Source organism: Nicotiana tomentosiformis, chromosome 8, assembly GCF_000390325.3.
Source record: "Nicotiana tomentosiformis chromosome 8, ASM39032v3, whole genome shotgun sequence".
NCBI lineage: Eukaryota > Viridiplantae > Streptophyta > Magnoliopsida > Solanales > Solanaceae > Nicotiana > Nicotiana tomentosiformis.
Window position 1 is genome coordinate 63,865,289 of NC_090819.1, and position 26,192 is coordinate 63,891,480.

Below are 26,192 nucleotides of genomic sequence, written 5' to 3' on the forward strand. Positions count from 1 at the left end.
GACTCTATTTCTCTCGGGTAGATCCTTACATTAATTACTCTGTTAAGCTCGTCTAGGCTTGATCTATGATCTTTTAGTTTAACCCCTTATTTTTCGCAATCTTCTCTCATGCTTTCATTAATCTAACACTTATCCATTGATAAAGTAATTATTCTCCAAGTATTTTCATAACTTTATTGCACTCGTGTAGGCCCCATGTGGCTCGGACTTTACTTAAATTGTACTTTTTAGGCTCGAAACTCATACAATTTAATTGTAGAAAATTTTGGAACCTTACGATCATTCTTAATCTTCTATCCATCATATCTATCACTGAAATACCGCAATATCATCGTCTCTCACACCCACTACATGCCTCTTCTTTTATTCTTACCCACCACTAAAAAAATACAAACACCATGTCCACAATACATCATCTTTGCCTATTCTTATCTAACTCCTGATTTGAGTCGAGCACCGATGCTAGCGTTTGAAGATGAGAAGATAACCTAAACAAACAAACAAATATAAATAAAAGAGTTGTAACGTAATTAATAGTAAACAACACTTCACCCAAATCAATTTTATCTTTTCTTAAGGTATTACTATTTGTTACTATATATATTCCCCATATATATGACACACTTTCATGTTTTATTTATTCTTAAAAAATATTATATTTTTATATTTAAAAATAATTAAACTTTAAATTTTTATTTTACCTTTAATGAGATAATTTATAACCACACAAATATCAAAGATTTATTTTAGATCATAAGTTTAAAAAATCTTCATTTCTTTCTTAAAATTTGTGCCTAGGCAAACAGTGCTTGCTTCATAAATTGGGACAGAGGGAATAATATACTAGTATTTGCTAAATATAAAACCTAAATCAAATGTCTACTATTATTAAATATAAGCCTAAATTAAAGTATACTATTAGATTAAAAGTATATTAACTTGTGCTAGTAGAAGATAGCGGGTACCTCATAAAATTAGTCGAAGTGCCAGCAAACCCCACGACCTATTTTGCTATAGTTACTTTTGTGGTTCATTTCCTTCTTTTTGAAACCTGATAGTCTAAATTGCTAAGCATAAAAAACTTGTGGCTTCCTCTGCAATTACTAATTACTCTACTCTGTAGAACCTCCGATCAAAACTTCCAAGCTTCTCTCAGAAGCCTCAAGCAGCGAATAAAAGGCCAATCCTGTCATTACCCACATCACAAAAAAAGAACGTCTTCCCCCTTTTATTTCAGTTTCGCGCCCGCTCAGTTCTATTCTATCCCGCTTCCTTTTTTAGGGTTTTGAAAAGCTCTTCCGCTTCACTTTCAACTCACTCTTTCTCTTTCTCTGTCAGTTTCTCGAGAAAAAAAGTGTAATTTCGCCGGAAAAAATGCCGCCGATAAACTTGACGGAAGGCGCGATAGCGATTTTAACGAACGGCGAAGCACATCCGGAGGATTTTAAACCGGTGTTACAAATCACAGATATTCGGTTGGTGAACACTCAGAATCAGAATAACAATAACGAACGCTACCGGATTCTTTTATCGGACGGGGAGTTTCTTCAGCAAGGGATGTTAGCTACGCAAAAAAACGATCTTATTCGGTCTCAACAGATTCAAAAAGGATCTATTATTCAGATGAATCAGTTCGTTTGTAATAACATCCAAAATCGAATGTAATTTCTCTGATTTTCCTTCAATTTTGTCAATTTATGTGATATAAATGCTTGAAATTTCGGATTGCATATGTGCACCTTGAGTTAGTTTTTTCATTGAGATGCTTTGCCACAAGAACTGTGTCTGTTTGCTTGAAGATATATATGATTATTAGGTTTGAGAAAATCAATTGCATGCGCAAATTTTAGCACGAACTCCCGTATTGTTTAGGACGGTCAAAGCAATGGGAGAAAAAAAGGTGATTCTGTTCAATAATTTGTCTGTGAATTTGTTTTTATCTTCTTTACCTTATAAACTCAAAAATCTTGGGAGAGTGGTGGACTTTTTCTTTTTTGTTGATCGTTATTAGGGGCTGTTATTGCGTGCTTGCTTATAGCTTAGTTACCTAGGATTGCTTTATTAACCTAATTCAAGAATAGGCTCAACTTGGGTTTAAACTTCTGTGTATATGGTAAACTTTTTCCTATTATAACAGGGTTCCTTAAATGTGTATATGGTATACTTCTGTGTATATGCATTGCTCCTGCAGCTGGTGTTGCAACATTTTAGGTTTGTAGATCGGCTTTTCCTCTAGTGACAGTGCTGTGATTTGAAGCACGGCTTATATGTGTATAGTTAGACCCTAATTGTTAATTTTTCCTCTAAGGTGAGTGGATGACATTTTTGTATGATGAACTTTCTGAGATTGGCTCTTTCAAAAATAATTAGCAAACAGCTGACCTGCAACCCCACCATGCCAGTAATTTCCAGCTACACTTTCCAATAAGAAACTATATGTACACACTTCTTTTTTTTTGTAAGTGTCTTTGAGAACCATACTTGTAGCTTTCAGTGTTTGTTTATTGATTTTTCTTGTCTAATTCTTCAAACAGGATCATCATTATCATTGAATTAGATATTTTACTTGAGACATGTGATACCATTGGAGAACCAAAGCATTATCTCCCAAATGGTATTAGTCCTTCAGTGCCACGACCAGCTGCCCCACTTCAGCCTTCCACCAATCAATCAGGTGGTTTAAGTGGCAGCCCTCAATCCTTTACTGCTGTTGCAGCTACTTCAAGCTCAGCTCCAAGACCAAATATGCCTGGAGGGATGCGATCTCCTGAGTCAAACCGTAGCATTGGTTCTAATACTTCCTCTGCTGGTAATATTGACTCTGGAAGATATAGTTCAACAAGTGCACCCCTTTACCCCAAAGCAGAATCTGGTCCAGCGATTTCACGGGCTCCGATGAATAATTATGTGCGGCCACCTCAGCCTTCTTATCAGCAGCATCCTCAGTCTTCTTATCAGCAGCCACCGCCGTTGTACTCAAACAGAGGACCTATAGCCAAGAACGAAGCACCGCCGAGGATTGTTCCAATTGCTGCTCTCAATCCATATCAGGGTCGGTGGACTATCAAGGCCAGGGTTACTGCTAAGGCAGAACTCAGACACTACAACAATCAAAGGGGTGATGGAAAAGTATTCTCTTTTGATCTTCTTGATTCTGATGGAGGAGAAATAAGAGTAACATGCTTTAACTCTGTAGCTGACCAATTTTACCACCAGATTGAGCCAGGTAGAGTGTATATGATTTCCAAGGGTAGCTTGAGACCAGCTCAGAAAGCTTACAATCACCTTCCAAATGACCATGAAATTATGCTCGAGAGCACATCAGTGGTTCAACCTTGTTTTGAGGATGACAGAACTATTCCTCAGCAACAATTTCATTTTCGGCCAATCAGTGATATTGAGGCCTTGGAGAACAATAGTGTGGTAGATGTGATTGGTGTGGTGTCTTCAATAAGTCCATCTAGCTCAATAATGAGGAAAAATGGTACAGAAACTCAGAAAAGAGTTCTCCAGCTGAAGGATATGTCTGGCAAAAGTGTTGAATTAACTTTGTGGGGAAATTTCTGCAATGCAGAAGGTCAAACACTTCAAAGTATGTGTGATTCTGGAGCTTCCCCTGTTTTGGCAGTCAAAGCTGGTAGAGTAAATGATTTTAATGGCAAATCTGTAGGTACTATATCTACAAGCAAGTTGTTTATAGAACCGGATTTTCCTGAAGCTTTAAAACTGAAGGCATGGTTCGAAAGGGAGGGAAAGAACATGCCATCAGTATCTCTTTCCCGAGAAGTGAGCAGCATTGGTCGGACAGATGTGCGAAAAACTATATCTCAAATCAAAGATGAACGATTGGGCACTTCCGAGAAACCAGATTGGATCACAATAAGTGCCACTGTTACATTTATAAAGGGTGAGAATTTTTGCTATACTGCCTGTCCCCTCATGATAGGAGATCGACAGTGCAACAAAAAAGTGACAAATAATGGGGATGGGAAATGGCGGTGTGACAGGTGTGATCAGACTGTTGATGAATGCGAATATAGGTACATTCTTCAGTTCCAGATTCAGGACCATACTGGCTTAACCTGGGTTACTGCATTTCAGGAATGTGGTGACCAGATCATGGGTGTGTCTGCAAAAGAACTGTATTTCCTAAAATATGAAGGGCAGGATGATGATAAATTTACAGATATCATGCGTAATGTCTTATTCAACAAATTTATCTTCAAATTGAAAGTGAAAGAAGAGATGTTTAGCGATGAACAGCGCGTTAAGTCAACAGTGGTCAAAGCAGAGAAGCTGAACTTCCAATCAGAGATCCGGTTTCTGTTGGATTTGATAGACAAGAACAATGGGCAGGAATCCAGTACTCTGCCTCCTAAGACAGATAATGCAACTCCAACTTCAGGGTATAATAATGCTGGATTTGGGAGTAGAACCATAGAACCGATGAATCCTGTTGCAAATTATGGTGGCAGCAATAGCAGTATCAGCAGAGAAAGTGGACTGCAGGGAAATCAGCAAGGTCAATACGGAAATCAGTTTACTGGCTCGCAGTTTGCTCCACCTGGTTCTACAGGCATGTATATGAGCTGTAATAGTTGTGGTGGAACAGGCCATAGTGCTTCAAACTGTCCAAGCATCATGAGTGGTCAGGGCCAGGCATATGGAGGTGGCTTTGGCAATAGGGTAACTTCAGGAATGAGCAGTGATGGTGCTTCTGGTGAGTGCTATAAATGCCATCAGTTTGGACATTGGGCAAGAGATTGCCCAGGTGTAAGCAATGCACCCCCTGCCAATAACATGACACCTGCTTCAGGAATGAGCAGTGGTGGTGCTTCCAGTGAGTGTTATAAATGCCATCAGTTTGGACATTGGGCAAGAGATTGCCCAGGTGTAAGCAGTGCACCCGCTGCCAATAACATGACTCCTGGAAGATATGGGAATCCTCCAAGGCAACGTGTTGGTGGATTTTGATCAACCTTTGAGCATATAAAGTTGTCCTGTGCAGGTAGATGCCTTCTCTTAGGTAGGTAGTACCTTCATGGATCATCTTCTGCTTTAGAGAAAGCTTCTTGACGCTTGCATTTTGCCTTCTTTCTATACAGTGACTACTTGGGGCTGAAATTTTGCGCTAGTGTTCCTGGATGCCTGGGCTTAAAGTTGTCCTCAGTTTTGAGGAGCGACATGTCATTGCTCTTCCCTGTAAATTATTTCCTGTTTAAGTTTTTTTTGATCTCTTTTATTGTTCTTTTTAGGTAATCTGTCTGTGGTTTCGTCCTTTTAAGAGCAAAATTTCTGTGTTATAGTGTAGACTGCTATATTAATGTTACTTATTTGTCTTTTTTCATCTGTGATGTGTCATCTGTATTCATGTCTTGAATACCTAATAATTTGGGTAATAAGCTTCATATTCGATAGCACTCAAAAGTGATTCTGGTATTGACCAATTTTTATGACAGTGAGAAGACCAAGATGAACAGTGTATTTCTTTTAACGTATAGTTCGGATTTTATTAAATCCTCAAGGTTCTCACCTTCCTATTATCCGACAAAATAGTTTCTGTTAAGTAGTAGGCGATAAACTTGCTCTGTGGCTGCATCTGAAAGGTGCAAAAGGTGAGGAATCTGGCCTTGTTTTACCATCCATCCACAATGATTTTACCATCCATCCACAATGATTTTATTGATTAATCGTATATCTATTTTTTTCCTTTTGGAGGGGTGGGGGTTAGACAAGGAGATTCCAATATAAACCAAGATATGAAAACGGAAAGCACGATTCATTTACAATCTTCAAGCTTTTTATCAGATAACCGACAAAGAGTCGAGTGTCCACACGAACAACTCAAAGATTGTTTAAGTACATAATTCTCGTGGTTGAGATATTTATCTGTTAAAACCAGGAACAAATATCTGTAGAATCGGGTTTGTGAACATCCTATCAATTTTTCGATTGAAGAATCTCCAGATGACTCGTTTAAGTTAAAAAAACGGTGCGTACTCGATTTTAATGAGAGCAGCAAATTCTCTTGGTCTAAAGCCAAACAGTGTACATTGAGATTCTGAATGAAACAAATAACCATATAATGTCAGTTTTCACAAAAGTAATGCAGGTAACCAGCATCTGCACCACCTACATCACATTGAGATGTGTAAATACAGATAATTTTCTCAGAGATCTGGCATGCCTTTTCCTGTTTTTGGATCATACGTCCTCTCCATGACCACCTCCATTGGAGTATCCTTGGGACCAGCTGCACAAAGAAAAGGAGAACATCCAGAAGAAAGAGGATCAGACGTCAGCCGAATACACACAAAAATTGACCCTGGAAGAGTAATCAAACATCTTAAATTTGGTTGAACCAACTCTATGTCAAGAGAAGGAACGTGGTAAACAACAATGACAAGCACCATCTACTCACAGCAAAAAGAATACTTAAGTCGCACACCTCAGGAACCATCCATCATCACTCAGCACACATATTTCTCAAGCCATTCCCACCTTCAACCTTCCATATTCCCAAACAGTACTCCCACAGGAAAGTAACAGAAGAATAAACCATATTATTGATCTCCCCAGATCCACGCTTCATCTAAATTTGACTTACAATCTAATTTTAGGTTACACTTCTTAAAACCGCACCATAACGTGTCATGCATATTTCAACAATTTGTCTTAAATGAAACCTATCCTGCATTAAAGTTGCATCATAAAGTTGTCTACATAAATTGATTCTTAGCTCTTCAAAGTTTTAAGTTTTAATTTCTTCTTCCAGTTGAAATCAGATCATACCTCTACGGCTATATCCCCTCTCCCCCCCCCCCCCCCCCCCAAAAAAAAAACCCCAACTCTTCAAAAAAAAAAAAAAAGTAAAAGAGAAGAAACACATGGCATATACTACGTTTGAGATGCAACAGAATACTCAGCTAGAAGCATATACTCAGGCGAATGTGAAAGAATTTGATAATTACCAACTGTAGGCCTTGGTGTGGTCCTTATATTTAAGATCTCGGGTCGGGGAATAATAGAACCTGACGCTCCTATACCTCTTGAGACTCTTACTTTGGAGCCATCCTCTAGGTATCTAATTCCGACCTTTGTTGGTTTCCTGCGGAAGAAGACATGAGCTACCACCATGTTCTAAGAGCAAAAGACAAATGGTAAGAGAAAAATAAATACATCCATACCCTGTGACTGGATCCACAACCTGAATATTGGATACATGTAGCGGGGCTTCAACTGTAAATATTCCACCTTCATGGCCTTGCCCTTGTTTAATATGTTTCTTGACCTGCAAAAGGGCATATAATACAAGTAAGGGGTAGTTTTGTTTTACATACTAATTATGTTTTTGATAAAATAACATAAATTTATTTATAAACAGTACCAAGTGGGTACCGAAATATGTAACAAAAGTAAGTGATTTGTCCTCTGCCAAAGCTTTAGAAAAGTCTAAGGCCAAAATATCGTCATGTTAGATAAAGAATCTCCCTTACACCAACAGTCTAAATATATTGTTTACATAAAAAGAATAGCTTGAAGCGCTTCTTAGTCAATTAACAACTCCCTTCCTTAATACAGCTATCACTAAGTGTGATAGTGAACGAGCTACTTGTCTAAAACACCACCAATTGATTCTTGCTTGCTGTTCACTAAAAATCCAATCTGTAGAGAGGTTGTCTTGAAGTTCTTACTAGTGAAGCAGACTCTTACAGCGAGCTATATATCAACAAAACCACCTTGAGCAACTCAGTTTCTTGTTCAATCTAACAATCTTGATGGCGACTCCTCCCACATAGTTTGACAAAGGTGTAATCAGTCTATCTCATATTCTTTATATTACGTCACCAATGAGGATTTACTACATTGAAATTATTTTTATGTTCTCAGATTAGAGTCGTATAGACGTATACCGTTGGGAAATTAGAACCTAAACATTCTTCAGTCTACACCCATTCTCCAACACCACCACTAAAACTTAATGCAAAAGAAAGCACGACAAAGGCTGATATTATCACCACTTGAACCCAGAGAGAAATAATCCAAATTCAGAGATAACGTTACATCATGGCATACCAGAGTAGCGTCATGAAGGTCGCATAAAGTCTGATAGGATCATATAGGACTGTTAACTTCTCAAGATCCTTCTCTATCCAGTATGAGCTTTTCAATTTAAAGCTTTTCTTGCTAGGAATTGCTACATCTACTAACCTAACAATGGTATATGCTCTTAACTGACTAACCAGCACTTAATGATATAAAATTAATACTTCTTTTCTTTACCTATTACTTTACTTTTTGTTATATTCACAAACAGTCTACTGTTTAGTGTTTTCTCAAGGTTTCTATATGTAGAACTACTATTATTATGCAGAAAATTCAGACAGCTCAGCTGCATTAGACATTTTTTTTAGAAGAAAACAGCTCATCTGCATTAGACTTTATAGCGTCAAAACATCTCTTTTCTTTTCAATATTTTCATTAAGGCTATAAATCTAGTAATCTTCGTACATAGTGAGCTGTACCTTCAAATTGCAACATGCCTTTTTCTTTAAAAGTAGGGATATTTTATTTTTTTAAGTTGCAAACAACATCATACCACAAAAAACCAACTATCAGATTGTCAGAACCACTTATCAATCTTCTATGTAAAATTCACAAGACACCATATATTGGACCACAACAATCAGAAAGAAAACATTCATGTAAGAGTCAAGATTTGGAAAGGCAACACAAAGGAAACTCCAACAACAAACTTTCTAGTTCATCATAACCCAAGTCCTCAGTTCTAAATACACAACCCCTCCACTTTGAGCATATGTCTGAACGTCAGACAAACATGGTTATAATGGCTCCACCATGAAATATGGCACATACTTAATTTTGAATATCCTGACACTGTAGACATATTCATAAACTAAAATAGATGATACACAACACTTAGGACTCAACAATCAATTATAGCTCCTACTCCGCCGCCTCCTACTTTAGGATAGGATCCTCCTCGGTCCTTTTTACATTGTGCGGGAGGCTAAACATACTAAACTAGCCTCTTCTACTCTTTTTTTTATCATTAAGCATGGATTTTATTTTTGAGACAACCATTTTATACTTGCACACTTACGAAGAGGCTCATAATGTTAAATCGTTCCCAGAAGACTACCAGTGAGGCTTTAGATGACCCAAAGGTCAAACTGTCAAATTCTCGATTCAAGCCAAAACAACCAGGTTCTCAGGCTTCTGAAGTACTAAGCTAAAATCAGGTACTCATGGTGGGGGAATGGAACATGAATAGGACAAAAGACAAAAAGGGAATTAAGAGCATCATAACTTTTCATTGTAGATTTGTACTTTCCCAAAATTTCTGAAGATTGTGTAAGATTAGATAGAAATGTCTTCAAACTTGAGAGACAATCTCTTTCCGTTTTCTCTACCATTAATATCTTCTTTCGAAGGCATTTTTTTTTAAAATCTCATAATTTATGATCAATTCATTCACTATTTTTTAAGGACGATTTTTCACATCTAAATTATGTATTAGATATATACGCTTTTCCTTTATAAATGAAATTAGTTGAACTTAATAAAATTAAAAAATAAAATAAAGAATCCAAAAAATACTTGATTTCAGTTTATGGTTCCACATTTCATTTACACGCAATAAAATAACTCGAAGATAAGCATAAGCATTGAAAAACCTCTTGCATAACCCTTGCATTGAAAAAAATATAACCAAAGATGAGCATAACCCTCATAGATGACGAGATACAGAAGTGGGGAAACAAAAACAGTTGTATGACTTGAAATCTGTTTGCAAGTTGCAACTTCAAAGTTGGAATTAGGTGAACTTTATGAGTTAAGATTCTCAAATTGATGTTAAATTTTCTCCCACTCATTAGTATCAATTCCACAATAGGACTCCCTAATACATAATAACAAGTAAACAGATAAAAACAGGATTTTGGAAACAATGAAAAAAAAAGTGAAAAAGAACTAAATTATGACAAGATATGTTTGACAACCAGGGTAAATTATCACAAGACACGTTTAAAGGATATAAAGAATGTGCCAAGAAAAATGCTAACCAGGTTTTTGCCCTCAACGATTACACGGTTTTGGGAACGTATGACACGCTTAATGGTACCAGTCTCGCCTTTATCTTTTCCTCTGATAATCATGACCTGAACATTGGAAACAAAACAAAAAAAGGAAATAATTAGAAAAATCCCTAGGGTATTAGAGAGTCAATCAGCCAGGGAAGCAGTGATTAATGAGCTTACATTATCACCTCTGAGAATTCTCCACTGATGAATGAGTTTCTGATAACTTTTCCAACCCATTTTGAGCTTCCCCAAAGTACAAGCTCCCTGCTTTGCATTCAGACGTGAAAATAAATCCATTAATCAGATGAATATACAACAACAACAACAACAACAAACCCAGTAAATTCCCATAAGTGGGGGCTAGGAAGGGTAAGATGTTCGCAGCCTTACCCCTACCCGGGAAGCGCAGAGAGGTTGTTTCCGATAGACCCTCGGCTAAAGAAAAGACCACAAATTTAAAAAAATAGAAAAAAGAAAAGGGCTTTAACATTTATATAAAATATCACAGATATATACACAAATGCATGCACCAACATCCATTTGCAATTAACATAAGCTGGTTAATATCCAAAAAGAAGAGACTACAAGGTGTCAAATACTAACAAGCCCCACAACTTAAAAGGCATCAATTTGTTTCAAAATTTTGACTTTTTTTTAACCAGTTAAGAGAATTTCAAAAATTCTGACTTTCACAACACTAATATATAAAATTTACTGGGGGACTGAGAAACCACAATCCAACCTCAACCATAGTCACAAAAAGATAAATAAAAACCATAACACTTTGAAATGAAAGTTAAAACCCATTAACAAAAGAAGAAAACCCATTAACAAGAAACTTAAAAAAACAAACATAAGACTTAATTAAAGATAAAAATTCAATACACAGCTATAAAAAATGCTGAGCTAAATTTACCTGAAAAGTAAAAAAAACACATCTTTCTGAAACGAAAACCAAAAACAAGACAATCCAACACTTAGATCATATCTTTCAACCACATGCAGACCCAAATAAACACCAATGCATTTTTTCCGGCATTGATATCATCAAAAAAGAAAAAAAAAATAGTACCGACAAAAACTCCAAAACCCAATGCATCTATTAGAAGGAAAAAAAACCCACAAAGAAAAATTCGATGATCCAGTTATAACAAAACCGGGTACCACATTACAAACCCAGTTCAATTTCATCACCAAACATACAAAAAGAGAAAAAATATTAGATTTTTACACCAAAATAAGATAAAAAAGTAAACTTCTCTGTTTCTTCAAGCATTTAGCGACCTTTTTGGTTTCTCTACCTTTCTTTAATTTCTTTCTTCTGTGCTGGAATGCAAGTTTCAAGAACTGAAATTTCTCTTACGAAGAAAAAGAAAAGAAAGAACAAATCGAAGAAGTGTTGTTATATATATAGAGAGAGAACGAAAGAGATTTGTACTCTCACTTGTTTTCTAAGAGAGCAGAAAAAGTAAGCAAAGAAAGCAGATGGGTATAAAGTTAAAAAGAAAAAGAGCCTAAAACTATCAAGAATCATGAAAAAATCAAATCTTTTGCAAACTCGTTCCAATAAATCCAAATAAAGTTGATTTTTCTGTGAGAAAAAAATCACAAAATCTATTAAAAAACAGTCCAATCAAATGGCGCCTAACCCTAAATTCTAAATATCTCGATAGACCAGAAATAAAAATGAGAAAAAGTCGTTAACTTCACAAACAAATTTCAAACTATTAGATTAGATAGGAGAAAATACCTCAAGTTTGCCAAAGCTCAGCGTCTGCAGGGTTTTAGCCTGAGAAGGTGGTTGGGGGGGTTTAATTAGGATGGGCAAATGGAATTTTCACTTTTATTGTTTTGGGCTTTTGTTTTTGTTTGGGCTGTCTAAGCGATCCAATTACTTTTAAGGTCCAATGTTGGCCCAAATCCTGATAAGCTTCAACCCTTTTATGGATTCCCTTGCTTTATTCCATCCACAAGACTAAACACTCCCTCCGTCTATGACAGAATGATCGACAGAAACTTTTAATTTTTATTGAAGTTAGATGAGAAAATGTTGTAGTCTTGAGAACCTTAATTTGCAGAGAGATTTGTTGATAAACATATTCTAGTTAATAATTTGCTAGTAGTCACATGATAAAACACAAACTGAAACTTGTATGCCACCAATCTGCTGAAAGGACTTGGATATAAGACTGCAATATGGTAGTTCCTGAAATATGTCAGAAAGTCTTCACTTCTTAACACTTTAGTGGTCATTTTACATTCAACACAATAAAATAGTGAGAAGAGTGATATAGAGATCAACTGTGGGAATATGATTGGTAAATATATTATAAAGGTTCCATCCAATAGTACTTTGTATTTTCTGCAACACCGGACCAAATAGGTCATGGTAATATTTCTCCTTTACATAGAGCCTAACTAAATATGTAATAATGCATATTACAGTTAATTAAATCCCTCGGTCTCTGCCACTTTTTATATGCAGCTTATAGTTCTACTACTTATTTACCAGTTCTATAAACCTCCTTTAGAAACAAAGACTGGCAGATGGAGTGATAGGGTTCGCGGGTTCATTCGAGGATTGGTCTTTAATCATCCCCTGTTTGCCACAATGCATACTATTGACCTGGATCGAGTTGAGACCTGCAATAATCCCATCTGAGCCAGTCTGCGCTACCAATTTAAGACTCTCGGCTTTTGCTTTCATTCGAAGTCGCTCTGCTCTTGAGCCAATGACCTGTCCCAAGATAGAAGCAGCAACGGTTAATGCCATAGCTGTTTTGGGCATCACAACCGACTTCCTCAGCATAGCTATGAAAGGAACAGCAGCATGGACAGCAGCAAACCAAGATGGTGAGAACTTCTCAGTGTGCTCTCTCCATATGCCTAGAGGAATATTGGCTGCCATACCTAAGGCTCCAATAACAAGCATCTTTGAAGATAGTGGTTGTGGCCGCAGAGTCTTCACAAAGGCAGTCCTGGCAAGGGCAGCCCTGGCTGCAACAATTGCAGGTGGGCATTTGAGCTTCATTCCAGGAGGCAGCTGAAAAGCTGTTGCCACAAGTGGGAGGACACCGCTCACAGCTCTATAAGATTTGGCGATAGGACAGTTCCCTGTCTCCAACCACTCGTTCCCCATTGCCTCGTGCTTAGAGGAATTGTCCTGAAGAACAAAAAAGGATGAATTAAAGATACGGCGAAGTTTATAAGATGCCGTTTTTGCAGATAAGAATGCAATGAAGTAGCACTTCACCAAGGAGAACACTCATCAATTTCTTTGAAGAAGTTATATCCCATTGAATTTCACTTTCAGAAACAAGAAGACCTATCAAAATAAGTTGTGTCGTGATATTCAAGAAGAGTATCAAATTCAACAACTTACTATGACAATTATACCATTTAGTTAATGTCAAAGTCCAACATTATAGACTTATAGTTGACAAACACAGTTAATTTAATGAAGTCCCTCCTGTAGATTAGAAAATAATCTGAAAGGGCCATACAGCCAGACAATTTTCTTTTTCCCAATGTTGTGCAACTCTACCTACACTGTTTTAAGGTCATCATTATCCTAAAGTAATCCATTTGACAACTAGCATTAGATTTGAATATTGATACGCCCAAAGATAAAACAAACATACCACCCAAAACAATCAACAAGTGCAAGTACTCTATAATGATAATTTAAAGAATCAAAGAGAAAATAATGTTAACTTATCAGTATCCAAGGAGATTACTATGTTTTGTGCCATTTCCTTCTGATCCTCATTGAAAAACAAAAGCGTTCAACAGAGCAACTAAACCAGTAAAATCCAGTCAACATAATATGAACAGTTAAAAAGAATGACAATATCATTTGACAAGACAATTAAGATACAGAAAGTGAATAACTTTCATGTTTAAGTATCAATAGATCGAGAATATCCAGTTCTATCTCTAGTAACTATAGTTTTATCACCTAACCATTCTTTTCATTTCCTTTCATCTTTTGAAAATCACAATTTGGACTCCACAAGACTGAATAAATTTCAGAAATCCCATTTCCAGGCAAGCTAACCAATTCATTTTTCGAACATTTCGGTCTTCAAGTATATAGTCAATAACAGGAATTTAGAATCATGATCATAACTGCTGCTATTAATTACAATATAACATTCTTGGCTTCTTCAATACCACATATCCTTGTTAATTCAGCAAACAAACCTGAGAAGAAGGTTTCTTCTTTTTGGATGACTCAGGCTTCTTCTTCTGTGAATTCCATTTCCGAGAGAAAGAATCAAAACTAAAAGGGCCTCCTGGTCCGAATGCTGACAAACTTATGGTGGCAGCTTTTGCTGCTAACGGATGAAATTGAGGAGCAGATTCTGCTTCCGTGTTGTCATTGGAAGGTTGAGATCTTCCAGAAAGTGGGACAACTCCATCTTTTCCATGGAAGACTTTAAATGCCATATCGAAGTTGGGGCCATCTTCAAAAATTGGACCTTTACCCCCCTTTACCTGAAAGGTAATAGAGAGTAAGCGTGAGACACACAAGCATTAGAAGCAATAACAGCATAAGCAAAAGCAAATAATAAAAAAACTAGGATGTTTATGCTTAAAAAGTACTACAGCAAATGGATAACCATATCACTTGAAGCACCAACGATAAGAAATCACAACTTACAGGTGTTGGGAAGTTCAAGGAAGAGAAGAAAGAAAAGTTAGTCGGCTTATTGATGTTCCTCAAGAATGGGCATCTTTGAATGTCCTGCCCATTGAAGGAGCAATCAGATGCCTTCTCATTCTGTGTCCTGAAGAACTCCATTTCTTCTGATCCTGAATGAATATATAGGCAAAGAAAACTGTTAGAACGGGTATGAGGGTTGATTACACATTTTGGAATCGGATGTAGTATTTATGTCCAAATTTATTAAGATGCCGCTCACGGCAAAACTCTGTTAGCATAACACAAAAGATAGCAGATAGAAAAACAAGTTTTCAATATAACTAGCACTAAGCAATTTCCAAGACCATAATGATGCATAGTAGGACAGAGAAAGAAAGGACAGAAAAAGAGTAGAACAGGAGAGCCTTTAGCATCAAAGCAAGAAACAAGAAATGAACTGAGAATAGACAACATAAAATATAATTTCCTCGATTTAGACTTGTTTTATATGTCCCTCCAGCCACCTATAACTGGGCATTCGTTGTCAGAAGGCGAAAAGCGTTAAAAACTCTCCAAGTCTATCAAGGCTTTAAGCGCAAAGCGTAATTAAAGTGTGGGCTTTAGCTAGAAAAGGCGCAGCGAAGAAAAAAATAAAAAAGAATACGTAATGCAAGAAAAAATTAACAACTTCATTCTTAATGATTTCCTTAACAACTTTTTGTTTGCCAGGATACCAGGCTCAAACTCTTGACCTAGTGGCATGAAGAGGACTCTCTCAACCACTACGAACAAGAATGGCCGATAATGATTTCCCTCCAATTAATATATCTTTTTGTCAATCATATTTATTGTTTAGTGGAGTATCATTCTATTCAAGATAACAATTAGGCGCATGCCTTTATGCTTTGCCTATACTCAAGGTAGCCTAAGTGGCACGAAGCGCCTACTCTGAGCTTCAGGGCTTAAGCGCCTGAAATGAGCCTTCGAAAACACTGTTAAACTGGGGAAATATGAAAAGGATGTCACTAGCATTAGTATGCAATACCAGATATCAGAGATGCTTCTTTTAATATGTTTTTCCTCCTTCAGTTTCTTCAAGAAATCTGAATCTATCACTCAAATGCACTTAGATTGTTTGAGCAAAACAACCTGAGTTTGTGCAGAACAACACTTGGGCATTTTGGGAGTTTTAGTAGTTACCCACAAGTTTTTAGTAATTATAATCCAATCCCAAACCACTTATTACCTGAGACATTTGGGATCAACCCTATAAGTTTCTTTTTGAAAAAGAGGGACTTTGACCAAATCTCAGGTAATGAAGTAGCATGGGTTTGGATTATAATTACTAAAAACTCGTGGGCAACTCAATGTTATCAAAGGGGGAAAAGCGCGAAAAAGCTCTAAAGTCCATTGGGGCTTTAAGCCCAAAGCGCAAATAAAGCGTGGGCAATAATGAAAAAAGGCGCAAGAGAGAAAAAAATACAAATATGTATATGTAATCCAAGACGAATAATTATAACATGAATAACAAACATGTGTAAAAGAGAAAAAATAACGATAAAGTGAAATATCAATTGTTTCATGTCGCCTCTTCAGGATTATGCTCATTGGCTAGGAAAAGTATGCCTTAAAGCCTTGATGACGACACTGAAGTGTTCGCTAAGCGAGGCAAAGCGCTCAACATGTTTTGAGCCTCGCTTCAGGGATTAAGCGCGCTTTAAGCGCGGCTTTAACAACTCTGGGGCAAATTGCAAATTTACCTTAACTAGATTTTATTATTTAGTCTTGCAGTTCTTCACTGAGGTTTTTCTCTATTCTGACTGCTGCTTCTTTTTTACTTATTTCATGCATCTATTTTCACTCCATTGTTAACATAGTTTCTTTCTCACCGACAGTATAATTATGATTACACAGACTTATTTGGAGTATATTTTTCAATGAATTGAAACTTCTCTCAGTATAGCTCCAAGCCTCCAAGCCATTAAGCTGTATCTACTTCATTTTTTCACTTCAGCCAACTTCCTTCATCTCTTTTCGTTTGATGTCTCAAGCTAGCTTTACAACAACAACAAAAAACCAAGTGTAATCCCACAAGTGGGGTCTGGGGAGGGTAGTGTATACGTAGACCTCTTACCCCTACCTTAAGAAGATAGAGAGGCTGTTTCCGATAGACCCTCGGCACAAGAACATTACAACTTTTTGACCCATCTGTAGAGCAAAAAACCGACGAGCTACTGAAAGGTAGAAAATACCTTGTTACAGATTAAAGAAACTTTAATGTTCTTGTACATTTTAGGAGCACCTATGAGATATTAGCAGAGATGATTTGTATCTCTTTGTCGAGAACCATTTTTTTGCTCGAGGTTCTCTACCTCTTGTATAACTCTTTTAAAGCAGTAAGATCTACTAAACGAACAAATAAGAATATATTTGGTGCAAAGACCTTCAACTCAAGCAGTCACTAGAGAACTAATTCAAAACATCGAGCTAGCTTTATTATCCTAATTTACCTATCTTTCTTCTCATTTCAACTCTTCATTATCTCAACCTATATATCCAAAATGACACTAACTTCACATACCATAAGTTGAATATGCTATGCATCTCTCTCCACCAAACACCCCAAAACCATGGTAGATCCAAAAGAAAGGGGAACTTTACGAGACTTTACATACTTATTTAATTGGTCAAACTGCCAATGCCAACTAGTTTGGCTTTGAGACATGGTTGATTGATATTTATCGTTCCAATAATTTGTAAGAAACACGCCTTTATTTTCCAAATACTGTTTCTTTCCCTTTTTTCCTTTTCTTTTGCGCGTGCGTGGGGGGAGGGTGTTTAAATGGGGTTAGGAAATTTTATCGGTTATAACGAGAAGAGTTAGATACCTGAATGAGCCACATTATATGGGGCTGAACAATCATATATCAAATCATGCCTAAAACTAGAAAATGCACGTGCTTTCCGTATTCTACCGAGTTGCTGGGCAAACGCATATAGGTCAATGTTCCAGCAGTCTTTTACACCTAGTTTGGTATTCCCTGAGGTGTTCAGCAATAGGCTCCTTCAAGATAACCCCTTTATCAACTAGATTGTAAAGCTCCATGTATCTTTTGAACTCTTTTACAAGATGTTAAAGACATCTATTCCTCTCTGTGTAATCTTCGTCCACACAAGTTTGCAACTTTTACACAATTATGTCCCAGTCCCAAACAAGTTGGGATCATCTATATGAATCCGACGATGTTTTTCCATTTAACAGCAAGTGGGAGTAAATCAGTAAATCATGGTAGCACAATCAATTAAGTTCAACTTCCTAAACACTTAAAGAGTTAGGACCCTATTGTCATTTGTCCCACCCCCCTTTTTAGTTATAACCTTTTTTAGCTAATTTCTTTTCCCCCTGTTGGCATACCATCAACTACAATTGAGCTCAAAAATCAAAATACACCAATATCCCAAATCATTTGAAATAACAAAAAGAATACCAAAAACTCATCTCAGCTAAACACATACAGAAGAAATCAGTATCCCTAGAATTTATTCTAATTCCTAAACACACCCACCAAACCCACCCACCCCCCCCCCCCTATAAAAAAAAAGCAGAAAGTATTGGAACAATGGAATATGAAAGAAAAAAAGATAATTAAATAATTAGAAATGGAATTGGGGATACCGGAAAAGTTGGTAACTTCCGAATTCCGATGATTTGAGGTTGCAGAAGGCCGCCACAAGCGATGAAGGCGTGTGGTGAACACAGATCGGAGAGGAAGGAAGATTGTGGTGCTGTGAATTTTCTGCTTCTTTTTTAGCAATTTGAGAAAGTCAATAGATTGTGACTGGCTATAACCGGTCTAGCAGTATTGGTTGAACCGAAATAGTTGCTGCACCCGTAACACGCGGGAGTTGAAGATCTTGGGAGTCTAATTTGTCCTTTCTCAATTTATAATACAACTGTATTTAACTCCACTACCAAAAATAATTTTTCTTTTTTATAAGAATAGGAACTTACCTAATTTGGTTCAAAATAGGAAAAAGTTGATTAGTATAGTAATTTCCTAATTTTAGTAGCCGTTTTACATAAAAAAAAAAAATGTGAGATGTGAATATATATAATTTTTGAATATTTGAACATATTTCACTTGAAAAAAATATTACAATTTTACAAGGAGAAAAACTTATTTCAAACTTGAAACTCATTTTCAAAAGGCCAGGCATATAAAGCCGAAATGCGCAAAGTGTCCAAATACATTGAGCAATCTTAGTCCTAAAATTATTTATAAAGTAGGGGCCTCAACCCCAACCTAACCATCAATTCATGCTAACAAGTTTAGAATTCATTCTAATGTGTACAAACTACAAAGAAAAGGTATCTAGATGGTAGATATTTCTCTTCTTTAATTGTTTTTCATCTTTTTAGAGATTTTATTACAAATTAAAAAGTTCAATACTCATATCTTTGGACTAAACTTTTCTTCCTTTTACCTCATTTTAGAGGTCGTTTGATAGAGTGCATTAGAAAAAATAATACATGCATTAGTTTTGTGTGTATTAGTAATATTTTGTTTGATACATCTTTTCAACCTATGTATAACTAATACAATCATTAGTTGCACACCTTATTTGATATTATCCTATGTGTAGCTAATACATAACAAATCATGGTATTAATAATACCAAGGTTATTAATGTATGCATAAGCTTAGTCAAAGACAAAATCGCCCTTTTAAATTTTGTGCTTGATTAAAATTCTTTTTACCTATTTTTCATTCATGTAAATAAGATACATGTTGAAAAATTTGCCTTTTCTAATTTTTTTACCGTGTTTTCTAATATTAAATTCTTTTAATTAATCATCCATTCTATTAAAATATCATATTTAAAAAAAATAGTAAAAATCACAATTTCTTTTCTGAATATTAAAGTACTTTTCTCTACAATCGTAGAATTCTTCCTCTTTTCCTCCTGTGAAGCCAATTGCTCCATGGACATATAGTCTTGGATCGGCAATTGCATAAACTCTATAAACCAAGTTAATGTAAATATTCCTGAAGAATTTGGAGGATATTTTTGTAAATGAATAAAATTCTAAAAATATTATGCAGTGCATGTAAGTATTAATACACTAAACCAAACTGTCGATAAGAAATAATCTCAGCATAACTAATGCATGCATAACTAATACCACCATTAGTAACATACTCTATTCAACACTATTCATATAACTCTTTTTTTTGGTAATTAAATATTTTTTTGATCACTAAAGATGTCTTTACAAAGCCCTAATCAGTTAACTCAACTAGAATAAACAGGTGACCTAGTACTACACATATAAGTTATTTCTCTTGCAATGTTGACCCATTCTTTGCTCTTCTTCTCAAAGATCCTTTAGTTTCTCTCTATCCATATAGCATGCACTGTCTCAGCGTATAGAATCTTGAAGATCTGTGCAGCTGAAGACTTCCCTTTGGCATTCTTAATAGTCCATTGTTGTTATTGCGCCCATGCAGTTAGTATGTTTGTTCACTTCTTCACTCATGTCATTACACTTTCCCATACCTTCCTCGGGAATCTAAACTGTACAAATATGTGTTCATTTGTCTCATTTTGTTCCTGAAAAAGGCTACGCTTTATCTCCACATTGATGTCCCATTTAGTTAGCCTATTTGCAGTGAGCAGTCTTTCATGCATGTGAAGCCACATGGTAAACTTTGCTCGAGGTCTGGCATCATTGGAGAACATTAGAGCTTTCCATGGAATCCTTGGTTGATCTCCTAAGAGATGCAAGTAGCGTTGGCAGTTGCCATCGGAACAGCTTGGTTCTCGTTTTCAGTCATCATCTTTTCTGTAAAAGAATGACACAAACAAACGTTTAATACACGTTTTCAAACTGGAGTAAAAATCACGTAGATTTTAATATCCAACAAAACGCCACGAAGGCTTAACTCTCCAAAACGGGAGTACACAAACCACAAAGGTTTTAGTTTGCAGAATAATAAGAATAACACAAGTACAGAAATAAATATTAAATTCCTTAAGATTGTTATTCCCGGTCAATATTGCTGTATTTGTAAATATTAATTCTGCAAAATATAAGTTAACGTAATGAAACAATAATAATAAATTCGAGCCCACTGAATTCACAGTGTTTCCTTAAGGAATTTAATCCCCTCCTAGTACCCAAGGTAATGGATTATTTCCTCCCAGGATAGAACGAATAACACACTGGTGTAGCGGTACTTCAAACCCCAGTGTTTCGGCGAACACAAAGTTCGGTAGCAAATCACACTTACAGTTGCTTTGTTTGAAGTTAAAAAACAATGCAGAACGAAGGAGTATATACTCAGAAAAACGTATGGAAGTTCTGAGAGGAAGGAGTGCAATGTATAGCCAATTTGTTGAGCGAATTGTATGTTGAGTTTTGTATCTTTCTTCAACATTTGCTGCTCATATATATAGCAGCCAAGAAGGAGTGCAAGACCAAACGTCCACCCTTCATGGTGGAGCAAGCATTACATGTTTGTGGAGCAAGCACTTCATGTTTGTGGAGCAAGCACTTCATGGTGGGAAGACCATTATCCGGCTGCCAAATTATCAATACACGGATTGGAAAATATCCGTTTACAAATACGGATAATCTTACGTTAATATTTACTATTAACAAATAAATTTGGTCCAAAAAATTAATCAATCAATCGATCATTTGACCAAATCCAAATCCAAATCCAAATCCAAATCCGAAGCCGAAGCCGAAGCCGAAGCCGAAGCCGAAGCCGAAGCCGAAGCCGTAGCCGAAGCCGAAGCCGAGCCGAGCGAGCGACGACGACGACGGCGCGAGGCTTGCTTTCTTCTTAACTCTTTAAGAGCTACAAGAAGAGCAATTATATATATACCCACCAAAAATGTCTTCCACTTCCAATATGGGACAATGTCTCATTGTTAAGAGGGAAAACTTAAAATTTTACTCAAAATTTCATTTTCCCTCCATTTCCCATTCACCCTCATTTTAAGAATATTACATCTTAAAAAATAAAACCTCAACAATCCCCCACATGAATGGGGAATGGCTATATCACGGAAGTATGCATGAAAAAACTGTGTGATTTACAAGCAAGGATTAATTGCATCTGGATAAGTAGGTTTCCCTTTGAACTTTCCGTAGTAAACTTATGTCGGATATACTCGGTCAATCGGTAGATTTGATATCTTTGAACCGTCGATCTTTGGTGTATACCTAGACAACCATAAGTCACACAATCAACCCTTAACCGTCTTTGGTTCTCATTGTTGTGTTCGTTTCAGCCATGAACACCGCCTGGTTTCATAAGTGCGTAGAGAACTGGCCTTACAAAGTTCTCCTTGAAGCGGCTCACACTTCACACTTAAATAGGTGATTCCTAAACGTGTCATCCTGTAGATACACTATTTGATATACCCCGTATCAAATTTAGAAATCATTAAAAAGCCTTAATGCTTTATCCTTGGTACTGAACATTGTCTCATCACGAGAATGGACTAAAATTTTATTTGACAATGTTGAACCGTCATTAATGACTTTGTTTGATCTCTTTGAACCTAGATCTTGGGATCTCCAGTCTTCTAGGTAGAGTTACCGCCACAATGACTTGTTCTCGGCCATAGCCCTATTCCCCTTGATGATTTCTCAACTACCTCTCTAGTTAGGCCTTTTGTAAGTGGATCCGACACATTATCACTTGACTTTATATAGTCAATTGTGATAATTCCTCTAGAGAGTAATTGCTTAACGGTTTTATGTCTTCGTCGTATATGACGAGATTTACCGTTATACATGACGCTCCCAGCCCTTCCAATTGCCGCTTGACTATCACAATGTATGCATATTGGTGCCAACGGTTTGGGCCAAAATGGAATGTCTTCCAAGAAATTCCGGAGCCATTCAGCTTCTTCACCGGCTTTATCTAAGGCTATGAATTCAGCCTCCATTGTAGAGCGGGCAATACATGTTTGTTTGGACGACTTCCAAGATACCGCTCCTCCACCAATAGTGAATACATATCCACTCGTGGACTTAGAATCAGTTGAACCGGTGATCCAATTTGCATCACAGTATCCCTCAATCACCGCAGGGAAATTACTGTAGTGCAATTCAAAGTTCTGGGTATGTTCTAAATATCCCAAAACTCGTTTCATTGCCATCCAATGAGATTGGCCTGGATTGCTCGTATATCGACTCAGTTTACTTATAGCACAAGCTATGTCTGGTCGTGTACAATTCATGATATACATTAAGCATCCCAATACACGAGCATAATCCAATTGTGATATGCTTTGGCCTTTGTTCTTTGCTAATGCAAGATTCACGTCAATTGGAGTCTTTGCAACTTTAAAGCCCAAGTGCTTGAATTTTTCAAGTACTGTCTTAATATAATGAGATTGTGACAATGCCAGACCTTGAGGAGTCTTATTGATCTTAATTCCCAGAATTAAATCAGCAACTCCCAAGTCTTTCATATCAAACTTGCTATTGAGCATACGCTTAGTAGCATTTATGTTGGCAATGTCATTACTCATTATCAACATATCATCCACATATAGGCAAACAATGACTATGTGATTTGGAACATTTTTAATGTACACGCATTTATCACATTCATTTATCTTAAAATCATTTGACAACATTGTTTGGTCAAATTTCGCATGCCATTGTTTGGGTGCTTGTTTTAGTCCGTAAAGAGACTTAACAAGTCTACATACCTTTTTTTCTTTACCTGGAACCACAAACCCTTCAGGTTGTTCCATGTAAATTTCTTCCTCCAACTCTCTATTTAAGAAGGCCGTCTTAACATCCATTTGATGAATTTCAAGACCATACACTGCAGCTAATGCTACTAACATCCGTATGGACGTAATTCTTGTAACTGGAGAGTATGTATCAAAGTAGTCTAGACCTTCTCGTTGTCTATACCCTTTGACTACGAGCCTTGCCTTGAATTTATCAATAGTGCCATCATCTTTGATTTTTCTCTTAAAAATCCATTTAGAACCCAAAGGTTTATTTCCAGGAGGAAGATCAACCAATTCCCATGTATGGTTGTTCAATATGGATTCTATTTCACTATTGACTGCCTCTTTCCAAAACAATGATTCCGAAGAAGTCATAACTTCTTTAAATGTTTGAGGCTCATTCTCCAATAAGAAAGTCACAAAATCTGGTCCAAATGAAGTAGACGTTCTTTGACGTTTACTACGTCTTGGATTCTCCTGATTACATGTACTTTCTTTTGTTTCTTCCCGAGGTCGTTTAGATCCTTCACCAAACGACTCACATTCCTTTTTATACGAATATATATTTTCAAAAAACTCAGCATTATCTGATTCTATAACCGTATTATTATGAATGTCGGGATTTTCTGATTTATGAACCAGAAATCGATATGCTTTACTATTTGTCGCATATCCTATGAAAACACAATCAACGGTTTTCGGTCCTATCTTTACCCTTTTGGGTTTAGGAACTTGCACTTTTGCCAAACACCCCCACACTTTAAAATAATTCAAGTTGGGCTTCCTTCCTTTCCATTGTTCATAAGGAATGGATTGTGTTTTGCTATGGGGCACTCGATTTAATATTCGATTAGCCGTAAGAATGGCTTCCCCCCACAAGTTCTGTGGCAAACCAGAACTTATCAACAACGCATTCATCATCTCCTTTAATGTGCGATTCTTTCTTTCCGCAATCCCATTAGATTGGGGCGTGTAAGGGGCTGTTGTTTGATGAATAATTCCATATTCTAAACATATTTCTTCAAAAGGAGATTCATATTCACCACCCCTATCACTTCTTATCATTTTTACTTTCTTGTTAAGTTGCGTTTCAACTTCATTTTTGTATTGCCTGAATGCGTCTATTGCTTCATCTTTACTATTCAGTAAGTAAACATAGCAATATCGAGTACCATCGTCAATAAAAGTTATGAAATACTTCTTTCCACCGCGAGATGGTATTGACTTCATGTCACAAATATCTGTGTGAATTAAGTCTAAAGGATTTGAATTCCTTTCAACTGACTTATAAGGATGTTTAACATACTTACATTCCACACATATTTGACATTTTGATTTTTCGCATTCAAACTTGGGCAGTACTTCCAAGTTAATCATTTTCCGCAAGGTTTTATAATTGACATGACCCAAACGTACATGCCATAAATCATTTGACTCAAGTAAGTAAGAAGAAGCTGAAATATTATTATTATTTTCAACAACCATTACATTTAGATTGAAAAGGCCCTCGGTGAGGTAACCTTTTCCCACAAATATTCCATTCTTACTAATTACAACCTTGTTGGATACAAAAACGCACTTAAAACCGTGCTTAACAAGAAGTCCAGTAGAGACTAAATTCTTTCTCATTTCGGGAACATGAAGGACATTGTTCAAAGTCATGACCTTGCCAGAAGTCATTTTTAGAAATACCTTCCCATATCCTTCAACTTTTGCTGTTGAAGCATTTCCCATATAAACTGTCTCTCCGGGTTCAGCAAGAGCATAGGTAGCAAAAGCCTCTCTAACTGCACAAACATGGCGAGTGGCTCCTGAATCAAACCACCACAGTTTAGGATTTCCCACCAAGTTACATTCAGAGAGCATGGCACACAAGTTATCAACATCATCATGGTTTACTACCATGTTTGCTTGACCCCTTTTCTTGTCTTTCTTCGGAGCACGACACTCCGTAGATTTGTGTCCGGTTTTCCCACAGTTGTAGCAGTTTCCACTGAATCGCTTCTTGCTTGGGTTGTATTTCGGACCAGAAGCCTTCTTCCTCTTTTTGTTAGCTTCAACAATATTTGCTCCCATTATTGTTGAATTTCCACGGCCTCTCCTTTCAGCAGCTTTATTGTCCTCTTCGATTCTCAACCGAACAATGAGATCTTCAAGGGACATTTCCTTTCGTTTGTGTTTCAAATAATTTTTGAAGTCCTTCCACAACGGAGGCAACTTCTCAATCATTGCTGTTACTTGGAATGCTTCGTTGATTACAAGACCTTCAGCAAGTAGATCATGAATAATCACTTGCAATTCCTGGACTTGAGTAATAACAGACTTGCTATCTATCATTTTGTAGTCCAGAAATTTTGCGGCAACGAATTTCTTCATCCCGGCATCTTCAGTCTTATATTTCTTTTCAAGCGCATTCCACAATTCTTTGGATGTCTCCATGCTACTGTATACATTATACAGATTATCATCCAGTCCACTAAGAATATAATTCTTGCATAAAAAATCAGAATGCTTCCACGCTTCAATCACGAGAAAGCGTTCATTATCTGGAGTTTTATCCGGCAGATCAGGAACATCTTCCTTGATGAACTTCTGTAGACATAACGTAGTTAAGTAGAAGAACATCTTCTGCTGCCAGCGTTTGAAATCAATCCCGGAAAATTTTCCGGGTTTTTCTG

At 36.7% G+C, this 26,192-nt stretch overlaps 3 protein-coding genes across 8 annotated transcripts; 1 reads left to right on the forward strand and 2 right to left on the reverse strand.

The window, feature by feature from the left end:
- Positions 1–1,097: 1,097 nt before the first annotated feature.
- Positions 1,098–5,347, forward strand: LOC104112738 (replication protein A 70 kDa DNA-binding subunit A-like). Of its 3 annotated transcripts, none has more exons than XR_690056.4 (3): positions 1,098–1,661; positions 2,535–5,026; positions 5,106–5,347. XR_690056.4 is itself a non-coding variant. In XM_009622747.4 (3 exons), exons 1-2 carry the CDS (start codon positions 1,375–1,377, stop codon positions 4,972–4,974), a joined length of 2,727 nt encoding a protein of 908 aa, XP_009621042.1. In that variant the 5' UTR covers positions 1,098–1,374; the 3' UTR covers positions 4,975–5,008; positions 5,106–5,347. The 3 variants fall into 3 exon arrangements, 2 of the variants coding, with proteins under 2 accessions (XP_009621042.1, XP_009621041.1); XM_009622747.4 differs by having other exon boundaries at positions 2,535–5,008; XM_009622746.4 differs by having other exon boundaries at positions 2,535–5,347.
- A 634-nt stretch (positions 5,348–5,981) lies between these two features.
- On the reverse strand, positions 5,982–11,997 carry LOC104112739 (uncharacterized). Of its 4 annotated transcripts, none has more exons than XM_009622748.4 (6): positions 11,854–11,997; positions 10,281–10,367; positions 10,086–10,181; positions 7,188–7,291; positions 6,972–7,108; positions 5,982–6,253 (listed from the first exon to the last, which is right to left on the reverse strand). In XM_009622748.4, the coding sequence occupies exons 2-6, from the start codon at positions 10,338–10,340 to the stop codon at positions 6,171–6,173; spliced, it is 480 nt and encodes a 159-aa protein (XP_009621043.1). In that variant the 5' UTR covers positions 10,341–10,367; positions 11,854–11,997; the 3' UTR covers positions 5,982–6,170. The 4 variants fall into 4 exon arrangements, with proteins under 4 accessions (XP_009621043.1, XP_070038495.1, XP_033516309.1 ...); XM_070182394.1 differs by having other exon boundaries at positions 10,281–10,370; positions 11,854–11,876; XM_033660418.2 differs by having other exon boundaries at positions 11,405–11,856.
- Positions 11,998–12,394: 397 nt separating this feature from the next.
- On the reverse strand, positions 12,395–18,654 carry LOC104112740 (uncharacterized). The gene is made up of 4 exons (XM_009622751.3): positions 18,425–18,654; positions 14,767–14,918; positions 14,307–14,600; positions 12,395–13,266 (listed from the first exon to the last, which is right to left on the reverse strand). Exons 2-4 carry the CDS (start codon positions 14,905–14,907, stop codon positions 12,631–12,633), a joined length of 1,071 nt encoding a protein of 356 aa, XP_009621046.1. The 5' UTR covers positions 14,908–14,918; positions 18,425–18,654; the 3' UTR covers positions 12,395–12,630.
- Between the last annotated feature and the right edge of the window lie 7,538 nt (positions 18,655–26,192).